The 12,987-nt window shown below is 34.1% G+C and overlaps 1 protein-coding gene across 1 annotated transcript in view; it reads right to left on the bottom strand.

The window, feature by feature from the left end:
* larp (La related protein) overlaps positions 1-12,987 on the bottom strand; it is a 321,561-nt gene that overhangs the window by 154,609 nt on the left and 153,965 nt on the right. The window contains exon 10 of the mRNA XM_090396411.1: positions 783-1,071. Coding sequence (XP_090252537.1) covers positions 783-1,071 — 289 coding nt within the window. The remainder of the gene's footprint in view (positions 1-782; positions 1,072-12,987) is intronic.

The following is a 12,987-nucleotide window of genomic DNA, read 5'->3' as shown; positions in this document are numbered from 1 at the left end:
GTGTTCTCTGCCAGGTTAGCAGGAAAAAGACCCAAAGGAAGACCAAGATATAGGTGGACTGATACAGTAAATAGTGCCTTAGAAGAGATAGAAATATATAACATGGCTGATATCTAGTAACCAACTTAAATAATGAGATTGAAAATGACAAAAACAGAAAATCTTGCCTAAATGTAACCTGGCATGTATTTCTCTGAAGTGAAAAAAATGAACCATGAGATATTTCCACCTTTGATTGCATCTCTTTTTGTTGAAATAATCATGATAGTACTACATAAAAAAGTTACATCATTACTATCCGATCAACAAAGACCCGTTATCTGTCAACATACCAATATTCTCAGATCTTATATTTCTGTCTTTTTTTAAGGTGCTTTTTACAGTATCAATTCATCTACATCTTGGTTGTCATCTGGGCCTGTTCCCTGCATACCTGGCAAAGAACACTTATTTTGCTAATCTTTCCTCTTCCATTCTTTTCAAGTGACCATACCACCTGAGATTAGCCCTACTAATGCATTCCTGAATGCTAACAATGGCAAGTTCTGATATCTTCATTTTTAATATGATACTGCCATTGACGCCATCTGTTCACCTCACTAATCTTTCTCAGAACTCTCATATCAGATCTCTAGTCTTTGACTAAGTGTTTTATTTCTAACTGAGCTCTCAGATTTGTAAGTTAAAATTGGTTTGAACACTGTCTTGTATATAGCTAATTTCAATGATTACCTTGCATGTGCAAATATAATAATACACAGCTGTGATTTTAAAATTCTTACCTGAAAGCAATCGATATGGTTTACCAGGTACAAAATCTGGAGCATCTGGATGGAGGTGAGAGTTGACAGGCTGTAAATTAATTGATTCTGTAGCATTTGGCTTCTCACTTGTATCTGCTACATCTGCTGGAATCATATTAACATGCTCTGTATTAGCATCTTGCGAATGAAGTTCTAAACTTATTGGTTCAGGATTAATAGGATCAGGTATAGGCCACATTTCTGGGTTACATTTCGTACGGACCCTAAAGTGATCTATCATTTCCACTTCAGTACTATCTTTCACTGCCTGAAATAATGCAAGCATTACAAACTATTATTAAAATAAAACTGTTACTGGAGAATAAATACAAATTTTTTTTTTGATAATCCAAAGAATAAAATTCACAAGAATGACAGTGCAATGCAAAATGCACTGTCATTCTTGAGAATTTCGTGGTATCTTGAACCTAAGTAAATGTGGCCCTTGATACAACCCATACAGCAAACTTGACTTTTTTTTGTGTGTAAATTGATTGGTAACATTATTAATTATATTTAAATGGTGTGAAATAATGAATAACATACCGATAAAAAATATACAGTCGTGAAGTATTATAAACCAGTTATAAATCAAAGGCAGATTTAGAAGGAAAAAACTGAATTAAATATATATTTATTAGTAGCATTACTGAATCCAAAATTCATAGAAACAACGAATCAATAACTATTTAGTTTGCAAGCTTGAAAATGCTTTAATTATTAATAAATATTTAAAAAAAAAAAAAAAAGCCTAAATGCTTCAACCAGGAGTGAACAGTGGTTGATTTCAATGGCGAATTCTCCATGCCTGCTGCACAAGCTCATTAATTGAGAAAGAAGTAATACTTATTTGTTAATAAATGCATGCATTTATAAGCATTCCATTTAGGCTTTTATTTTTGTAGACAGGAAATGTTTTAAGCTTGTGTGGCAATAATTGAGCTTTGCGTTGTGTATTGAAGGCCGAAGCTAGTCAAGCTACCTTGATTGTGGGAGAATCCAGCTTCAGCATTGTGATTTCATGCACGCGCATAGTCATTTCCGCTCCCTCCACGTCATCTCACCCTGTTGCTTAAACACGCAGTCAAAGTAGCTCTAGCCATTGTGCTTCAGCCAGCCTTTACAAGTGCATGTTGCTTGGGAAAATTAAGTTACAACCAACTTTTTATGACGATGTTATTGACCAGTTCATAAAGAAGAACTGTAGGGTAGAATTTGTATTCAGTAGTTAAATTGAAAAAGATAGAATATCATTTGTAAAATAAATGTCGTATATGTATGATTAAACGTACATAAATTTCTAAATACAGGTAGCCCTCGTATAACGCGGTACTTATACAACGATTTAGTTTCAATATAGTGCGGTCTAAATTTGTAGTAACCCTTGTTGACCGCAGTACTTATACATGGTTCCGATAAAAACATGATCTACAAATTGTAGTAATCCTTTATCTTTTCATGTGTTTTTCACCATGCGACTTAAAATCAAATTTTATCTTCGTTAAATTTGTGTCTGCCTGTATCCCGCATGTAATCATAAGTAGCGAATTTATATTAGGGGAAAATACCCTTTAGCAACTATGTACCTCAATTGTTTACAATATAAAATGTTTATTGTTGAAAATTGTCCTCGTTTCTGCCAGGAAAGTGCATTAAAAATCATAAGTGTGTTCATCTGAAGCTGAGCACTTTATTTTCTGGTGAGTTACATACAATATGTAATGCTTGCTTTTTTGTGTAAAAAATTATTTTTATAGCAATGGCCACAAACTGCAACGAAAGGGAAAAACCAACATTGAAAACAAAATTAATTTCTCTTGAAGAAAAATATTCAAAATCTTGGATCGGTTGAAAAATTGAGAAAAACCAGGAATTTTTGCAGGGACTTTGAATTTAAATGAATCAACAATTCAAACAATCAAACAAAATTAACATAAAATCCAAGAAAGTGTTTATTGCTGGATCAACGATAGGTTCAAAGTGTGTTGCTCGTGTAAACAACATTCTAATGGCAAAATGGAGAAATCTCTAATGATTTCGATAGAAGATTGCACCTCAAACGAAAATTCATATGGATGGAAATCTTATTAAACAAAAAAACTCTCAAAGTTTATAAACATTAATAGTGCAGACCAGGTGTTCAATGCAGATGAATCCAGGTTATATTGGAAAAAAATGCAAAAACGCACCTATATTTCGATAAATGAAAGATCAGCTCCTCGATTCAAAGTTTCCAAAGATAGAATTACTCTACTGTTTTGAAGTAATGCATCAGGTGATTACATGACAAAGCCAGTGTTTATTAACCAATCCTCAAATCCCCATGCTATGAAAGATTAAAATATGCACTATTTTATTTTGCCTAAAACATTTATGCATTATGTGCAATGAAGTTTAAGCACAATTTGTAATTTTTATACTATGTACTTGTTTCATAGTTTATATGTTTTCTTAACTTGCATGAATTATCTGAATTAAATAAAAATATATTTTTTGTTGGATATGTCATTGTTGTTTATATAATTTAAAAAAAAAAAAATTTCGGAACATAACCCTACTTTTTCTATGTGATCAGAGACTCTCATAATGCGATTTATATAATGTGGCATTTCTGCGGAACCTAACATCCGCGTTATACAAGGGTTACCTGTACATAGTTTTAAATGGTCAGTAATTCATTATTCCGCTAATCAGACTAAAATCACACCTCTCATTCCATGAATGATAACATGAGCAAGCGTGAATTTCAAGACCAGCATTCGCCCCTGGTTGATTTATATACACCAGAAGATAGATATTTAAACTGATCACTTTTAACTTTGAAAGTGGATGATGATCTTACAAAGTGATAAAACCTCCAAATATAAGTTATCTTATATAGTACAATACTTAAGAGACAATATATTTGCTTTTTTAATGGTCAACTCCCATTATAGCAAACATTATAACAAACTTGCTCACCATAAAACTATTAAAATATTGTAACCAAATCTCAGTCACATTTGGTTGGAAATTCTGTGCTCCCTACAAATCAGTTATTGTGAGAAGTGATTTCATTTAGAGTTTCTGTGACTAATCTGATAGCACTGTTTCAAATATAATGTGTGCATGATAGGCTACGGTCTTCTGCAAGTGAGATTCACATAAGAAGAAAAGTATTCATTTATAAGCTCATAGTACAGGTAAACCATCGATTTTTGGCACCCTTGGTTCCAGAGCTTTGACAGATTAGCAGTTTTGCCAGACCAACTCATGTAATAAAATTTATCGACCCACTAATTATACCTCTCCCAAGTTTGTAACATGCCATGGATGAAACTTAAATATTTAATATAAATTAAATGTGATTCAAGTGATTAAATGAAATACATTTTCATGAAATTAAATACGTTGATTCAGAACAATATTTATAATTTCAGAGTCATTATTGTGATGAACAACAGGTATTCCTTCATCAATCAAAAAATTAGTGGCCACACTCAAGAAATTGGTAGGTCATTCCCCTTCCTACATAAAAAATACACAACACTTCATAAACACAATTAAAAACATTACATTCAACGACCAAGATTTATTAGTCGGCTTTGACATAACTTCCCTTTTCACCAATGTCCCAATCAATGATACTATCTTGCTCCTACAGAACATATTTCCACACGACATCACGGCCCTCTCTGCCCATGTACTGCGCTCCGGATATTTCGTGTGGCAAAACAATTTTTACCTTCAAAGAGAAGGTATGGCCATGGGCTCACCACTCTCCCCCTAAATAGCTAACTTTTATATAAGACTTATTGTTAAACTGACCATAGATTTATAATTTGTACGTATGTTCGTACAATATTGCCTACTGGTTTTGCTAGTAACTGACTAGCTTTCTCAAGGCTTGCACAGTACAAAAAAATGGCAAATGCAAAAAATGTTCAAGAATACAAAAAAAACGTTACTACATGTTAGGTAGCTAAGGTAACACATTCGTGTGACATTTCTACTCAGTATCATGAGCATGCGTTACATGCAAATACATAATATGATTATTCGCGTACTGTAGTTCTGTTGAACTGAGGGAATTAATTAGATTTTTCCAAGTATCGTTCAGTATGGCCCCTTTATTTCTGTTTGGGTTGCTGCCTGTACATAGCACTACTGCTGCTTCTTTAAATAATCGATGTCTGTAATCGTCGTCTACGTTTATTTCCACAGGGTAACTTTACCAGCTTTCAAAACTAAAGGTCTTGGGGCATTTAGTTTTTCCTGTCACCAGTAGCTTACATATGTGTGCCTGCTACATTTGACAACAGTAACTGTATCCTTAGATTATCTTACTCCCGTGGGCCTTTCATCATTCTCTTCTGCTAATGTCATTTGCATTATGCATTGCCAATATAATGGAGCTTCATCAACATTATACACCAGCTCACAAGTGAGGCACTTGTTGGCTATGAATTCAGGAAATCTATACACATACTCAATAGGTACTTTGTGGTTTGTAGACAGCCATTTTTCATCACAAACTATGGACAAAAACTGTACAGCACTTCTTAAACCATTGAAACTATCCTTCACTGTAGTCATGCTCACATTAATTAAGTGAGCATGGTTAAATATTTAAGTGCGCCTAAGATAACCCACTGAAGTAGTTGGATGGTTACTGGAATTTCAAGTGTGCTCTCGTAATTTTGTCAGGAAAAGGAGGTGCTGAGAAATCTCTTCCAGGAAAATCATGGTGTACCTGAAAGTGATATCACAATGGCAATGCCAGAGAAAGATTCAATCAGGGCATCATCATCAAATTCCTGACATATACCCTCAAGGGTGTGTACAGGATGTGATAGTACTACATGAAAAATTTACATCATTACTAATTTCCAATCTACAATTTTCCTCCAAATCAGTCTGTTACTTGTCAAGACTCCAACATTATCAGAATTTATATTTCTATCGTCTAAGGCACTTTGTACCTTATCGATCCACCTATATCTTAGTCTTCCTCTAGGTCGTTTTTCTGCCAACCTGGCAGAGAACACTTGCTTTGCTAATCTTTCCTTGCCCATTCTGTTCAAGTGACCATACCACCTGAGATTAGCTCTGCTAATGCATTCCTAATATCCTGGTTTTTAAATATGATATTGCCATTGATGCCATCTGTTCATGCCTCTAATCTTTCTCAGGACTCTGAAATCTGCAGTCTCTAGTCTTTGGTCAAGTGTTTTACTTCTGATCCAGCTCTCAGATCCATAAGTTAAAACTGGTTTGAACACTGTCTTGTATACAGCTAATTTCGTGTTCTGACTAATTTCTCTCTTATTCCATATGAATTCATTCAATCGCCTTCCCACCATACCAGCTTTGCTGATTCTGTTGTCTATTTCTATATTTAATTTACCATCGTCACTAAAAATCGTGTCAAAGTAGCTGAAATGTTTTACTTGTTCCACAGGTTTTCCATTCACAACACACTTGCTATTTTCAATGATACTACCTATTTTCATTATCTTTGTCTTTTTAATGACAACCTTCGATACCATATCTATTACAGCAGTTATTCAATTTAGGCAGAGAATCTTGAAAACTTGTAGCAGATTTATTTAGAAGTATAACATCGTCCTCATTAAGCAAAAAGCTGACATTAACATCTCCAATTCTGATATGTTTAATACCACTTACCTTCATAATGTGATCCATATAGATAATGAATAACAGAGGGGATAATGTACATTCTTGTCTCACACCAGATTTAACATTAAACCATCTTCCTGTACTTCCTTCAATTCTAACTGCTGACTTGCAACTCAATTTCAGATCAACAAAACTTAAATACAGATCTTTGTTATATTCCCATGCCTTCTCCACTATTTGTCATAAAGTGAAGATCTGATCCTGACAGCCTCTATTTGGCCTGAATCCAGCTTATTCTTCAACAATTCTTCTCAACCATTTCTCAAGTATACTGGCATAAATCTTGCCACGAACACTCAGTACGGAAAAACTTCTGTAATTATCACATTCAGTTTAATTTCCCTTTTTATATATGGTACTATTAGAGCTCTACTCCAATCATCGGGAATTCGTCCCTCTGTCCAGGCTTTCTGAACTATGCAGTGCAGCCACTGTAAGACTTTTATACCACCATACTTCAGCATTTCTGGTCGAATATCATCTACACCTGCTGTCTTTCCACATTTCAAGCCTTTGATAGCTTTTTCTACTTCAAGTATGTATATGTATTCCTGACTGTATGCCTTTTGAGTGTTTTTTAACAATGTGCTATCAATGCTTGTTTCATTTAGCAATTTTTCGATGTAATTACTCCATACTTCAAGGATATCTTATTCTCTAGTTTTCATGTCACCTTTATCATCTTTAACTCCTTTTACAGCACTCTTTCCTCCATTTCTAAGCTTCTTCAACAACCTCCAGAATATCTTACCACCTTCTTGATATTTATTTTCTATGTTCTTCCCAAAGTCCACCCATGACTTTTGTTTAGCTAGTTTTACACAGTGTTTATCTTTCTTACATTTGTCTCTATAAAATTTGTCTCTAAAAGATTTAGCAATCTTTTAGAGCCCTGTTTATTGGAAGCAGCCTGAAAAACTTTTTATTTGGTCTATGTATAATATATATATATTTTTTTCTTTTAAATAAGAAATAAAAACCCTTAGCCAACTAATGATATTAAGATGCTATAGCATAGGTAGAAGGGACATAAAAAAAATAATAATAATTACTCCAGACATCAAGAATATCTTCACAGTTTTCATGTCACCTTTTACTACCTTCCTGATATTTATTTCCTATATTCTTATCAGTCTTCCCATGACCTGTGTTTAGCTACTCTTGCATGCTGTTTCTCTTTCTTACATTTTTCTCTGTATTCTCTCCAAGCACAATGCTACTTAATTACTTATAAGCCATTCAACTCTGATTTTGAATAAGCTGAATTTGAAGAGCTGAATAAACTGAATAACTGCTGTGATAAATCTGGTATGAAAATCAGCAATAAAATGACAAAGGCAATGAAAATAGGCCGAAGCATTAGACACAATTTTTAGTGAAGGCAAATTAAATATGGAAACAGACAACAATATTAGCAACACTGGTATGGTAGGCAGTCAGCTGAATAAATTTATGTGGAGTAAAAGAAAAATTAGTCTAAACACTAGACTAGCTGTATACAACATGGTGTTCATACCAATTTTAACTTATGGATCCAAGAGCTGGGTTAGAAATAAAACTCTTGATCAAAGACTAGAGACCTCAGATATGAGTTCTGAGAAAGATTGCTTGCGAAGTGAACAGATGGCATCAATGGCAGTATCATAATAAAAATGAGGACATTAGGAAAGAACTTGGCATTGTAAGGATATAATTTAGCAGAGCTAATCTCAGGTGGTATCATCATTTAAATAGAATGATGGAGAGGATATGTTAGCAAAACAAGTGTTCTTTGCCAGGATGGCAGGAAAAAGACCCAGAGGAAGACCAAGATTTAAGTGCATTCATACAGTAAAAAAAAAGTGCCTCAGAAGAGAGAAATATACAATCTAATAGTATTGCAGTTTGAGTGACAACAGATTAATTTGGAGGAAAATTGTCAATAGGAAGTTAGTAGTGATGTAACATTTTCATGTAGTCTAGCATGATATCTTGTACACCATACTGAGGGTACATGTCAGTTATTTGATGATGAAACACAACCCAGGTACAATGAGGTATTTCTTTTCTTTAATTTTAATGTCTATATGGTAACAAGACCAAGAAAACTGAATGATAACAAACAACAAGGGATATTTGTTTTCTATTTCTTTCTCCTTTGAATGTTGAATTCCTTACATAAAATGCTATATTTAACTTTTAATTAATAATTCCTGGTATCTATTCTAAGATGATTAGTGAATGTGCATAATAAGGTATTTTCTGTTTTGTTATCTATTTTTATATATTTAGATCACATTCCATCTTCTTTAATTAGGTATTATGCTCAATGACTAAGTGCACTAAGTAATTTTCTTTTCTTTAATTTTAATGTCTATATGGTAACAAGACCAAGAAAACTGAATGATAACAAACAACAAGGGATATTTGTTTTCTATTTCTTTCTCCTTTGAATGTTGAATTCCTTACATAAAATGCTATATTTAACTTTTAATTAATAATTCCTGGTATCTATTCTAAGATGATTAGTGAATGTGCATAATAAGGTATTTTCTGTTTTGTTATCTATTTTTATATATTTAGATCACATTCCATCTTCTTTAATTAGGTATTATGCTCAATGACTAAGTGCACTAAGTAATTTGGTTTCATATAAACAATCTGTGGCAATGAAATTCTGCCTCCATAAGTCTGTTATATCTATAAATCCATAGTTTCTTAGCTAGTTCGCCTGTTTGAAAAGCTGCAGCCCAGTTAACTTCTTCTACTAAAAAATACTTTTAAGTTTATTGCATTTTAGTTGAGATTTGAATGTACAATTTTCCAACCAAAGCATGTCATCACTGACTGAAGTAAGGAGTTACTGGAAAGAATTTCTAAAAGATTTGTTTAAAAGGATAATACTATTTACAAAGTACAAAGAACTGAATGGAATTTTTAATTTTTTTAACAGTTGACATTTCTTTAATGACAATCCAATCTGCCACTTAATAGTAGCTGGTGGATATCAATCAGATGATCGAATAATCCCTACTCCAGAAACCATACATTATTTTTTTAAGCTATTTCAGGTCTCTAATAAGATAAGGTGGTTATTCAATACCCAGCAAAGAAAATCATCAGTCATCTAAAAATATTCTCAAAACAACCATGCTGTAGTGAGAATCCCGAAGATGTTGGCTGGAAAGCAAATATATATCTACTCTATTAAAATGATAAGCTGAAATTGGAAACAGATGTGACATCGGCTTGAAACGGATGTAGGCTGTAACGTTTTTGTCAAGTTATTTGAAACATTCTGAAACTCAGGGTTGAGTCTTCAAAATTCGAGTCATCGGAATTCAAGGAGAACCGGCCTACCAGTCCGGAACATGGGGGGGGGGGGGGGCAACATAGGCGTCAGAGCCCCCTAGTAAATATATATATATATATATATATATATTCATATTCATTTTTAATATTAACTGACTTAAAACCCAAGAATTATAACAAAATGAGATTTATTTGAAAACGCAACATGTTTCATCGAGATTGACTTCATCAGGCGTTAAGAACATAGAAAGATATTAAAAGACACTGAGAATAACATTGAGACACTAAAGCTATACAATTATAAAGTTATAATATTCGACTGTGAATTACAGTTATTATGAACTTGAGCTATAGTCCGCGTTAAAGTTCTATTGTTATACACTTGTGCGTGTGTGGAACCACGCGATCTCCAGTATCTGATAGTAGAGCTGAAAGAGTCAGGCAAATTATAGCTGAAATTACTGTTCATATGAAGCGGGTCCAAGGTGATTTCTTTTGACTCCACAATGCGGCGTTCCACCTCATCATGGCAAATGTGTAGGTTTGAAGTTGATGTCCAATTTATCTCATGTTGGCGGCTTTCGTTGTTCGTGCTTATTGAAAACAGGACATGGCCCGACAGAGCAGTTGCTCTGGTTCTCTTATAAGCAATGTCTCTCTGGTGTTCCTCGAGACGCAGTATGATAGATTTCTCCGTTTGCCCATAGTAAGGCTTTCCGCACTCACATGTGACCTTGTATACACCTCATAATAACTGTAATTCGCAGTCGAATATTATAACTTTATACTTGTATAGCTTTAGAGTGTCTCAATGGTTTTAAGTCAGTTAATATTAAAAATGAACATATCCCAACCCCAAGTTAATAGTAGTAGTCATATATATATATATATATATATATATATATATATATATATATATATATATGGCTTGACGTTGGCTTGAAACAGATGTAGGCTGTAACATTTTTGTCAAGTTATATGAAGCGTTTTGAAACTCAGGGCTACCCTGAGTGTCAAGTCTTCAAAATTCAAGGAGAACCGGCCTTCCGAAACACAGGGGGTTGGATGGTGTAGGCATCAGGGGGCAGAGCCCCCCCCCTAGTATATATATATATATATATATATATATATATATTTATAAAAAGAATTGAATGACTTAAGCCGAGAGAAATGGAAAAAACAGTTTATTAGTACTGCACAACTAGTTTCAGCTTTTTAACAGCCTTCGTCGGGTGCACAATATAAAAGAATTAACCATTAAACATGGAGGAAAAAACTGTAAACATCACGGAAAGTAAATATATATATTTAACATTAAAGTCAACGTATTCAAAGCTGTTCCCTCGTTGGCTACATTGTTAGAAATGTGCATGCGTATAACATCTCGTGAGCACCAGTATTTGATCACGGTAGAAGGAAAATGAAAGGTTGTAGCTTAGGTTGTTGTTTAGATGTACAGGGTTGAGGATGATTTTCTCAACATCTAACATTGGAGAAAATGGGTTTGGGTTATACAATATTAGAATGGATTAGAGGATGGCTGACTGACAGATATCAAAAAGTGGTATATGGGAGATCTGAGTCTGCAAGGTTTATGGTAACAAATGGTGTACCACAAGGTTAAGTGCTTGGTCCACTGTTATTCAATCTGTACATTAATGATAGTGGGAAGGATTTGACAAGCAACATACAGTTATTTGCTGATCATGCAAAGATAGATAGGGTAAATCAGATATGCTGCTGATATGCAATCTTTGCAGAAAAATTTGAATAGGCTGGAATTGTGGCCATGGGAAAATGGGTGTTAGTTCAATGTCAGTAAATGTAAAATCATTCACTTCAACATGATTACATATCCAATGTCGTATTATATTGGTGGGATTAGGCTAGAAGAAACTGATGAGGCTAAGGATCTTGGAGTGTTAATAGATAGGAAGTTGAAGTTCAGGGGCCATGTGGCAAAGATTACAAATCCAACTCAAAAGATAATTGCAATGCTGAAACGAATGTTTACACATAAAGATGAGGATGTTATTTTGCCTCTTGACAAGGCCTTGATAAGACCTCACTTGGACTATTGTGTGTAGGTCTGGTCTCTAGTTTCCGATGTGATTCTGATATATTGGAGAAGGTACAAAGGAGAGTGTTAAAATTGATATCATCATCAAATTCTGGCCATGTAACCTCAAAGGGTGTACAGGAAATGATAGTACTACATGAAAAAAATTACATCATTACCACCTTCCTATCTACAATTTTCCTTCAAATCAGTCTGTTAGTTGTCAAGACTCCAACATTATCAGAGCTTATATTTCTATCATCTAAGGCACTTTGTACCATATCAATCCACCTATATCTTGGTCTTCCTCTGGGTCGTTTTGCTGCCAACCTGACAGAGAACACTTGTTTTGCTAATCTTTCCTCGCCCATTCTGTTTAAGTCACCATACCACCTGAAATTGGCTCCGCTAACGCATTCATGCTGACATTTTTCAAGTTCTTTCCCAATATCCTCGTTTTTAATATGATATTGCCATTGATGACATCTGTTCATACCTCTAATCTTTCTTGGGACTCTCATATCTGCGGTCTCTAGTCTTTGATCAAGTGTTTTACTTCTGACCCAGCTCTCAGATCCATTAGTTAAAACTGGTTTGAACATTGTCTTGTATACAGCTAATTTAGTGTTCCGACTAATTTCTCTCTTATTCCATATGAATTTATTCAATTGACTTCCCACCATACCAGCTTTGCTGATTCTGTTGTCTATTTCTATATTTAATTTACCATCGTCACTAAAAATCGTGTCAAAGTAGCCGAAATGTTTTACTTGTTCCACAGATTCTCCATTCACAACACAGTTGACATTTTCAATGATTCTGCCTATTTTCATTGTCTTTGTCTTTTTATTGCTGACGTCTATACCATATCTATTACAACAGTTATCTATTACAACGCATAAAGCAAAGAGTTGACATTAACATCTCCAATTTTGATATCATGTTTAATACCACTTTCCTTCATAATGTGATCCATATAGATAATGAATAACAGAGGGGATAATGTACATCCTTGTCTCACACCAGATTTAACATTAAACCATCTTCCTGTACTTCCTTCAATTCTAACTGCTGACTTACAACTCAAATAAAGACTAAGTATTGCTTGATATAATGCCCCATTGATACCATATAGCTGTAGTGTATTGAATACCT

Source organism: Typopeltis vanoorti, chromosome 8 (genome assembly GCF_054136105.1).
Source record: "Typopeltis vanoorti isolate ZY-2024b chromosome 8, IOZ_Tvanoo_1.0, whole genome shotgun sequence".
NCBI classification, from domain to species: domain Eukaryota; kingdom Metazoa; phylum Arthropoda; class Arachnida; order Uropygi; family Thelyphonidae; genus Typopeltis; species Typopeltis vanoorti.
The sequence above is the reverse complement of the archived record's forward strand: the minus strand, read 5'-3'. Positions and strand labels throughout refer to the sequence as shown.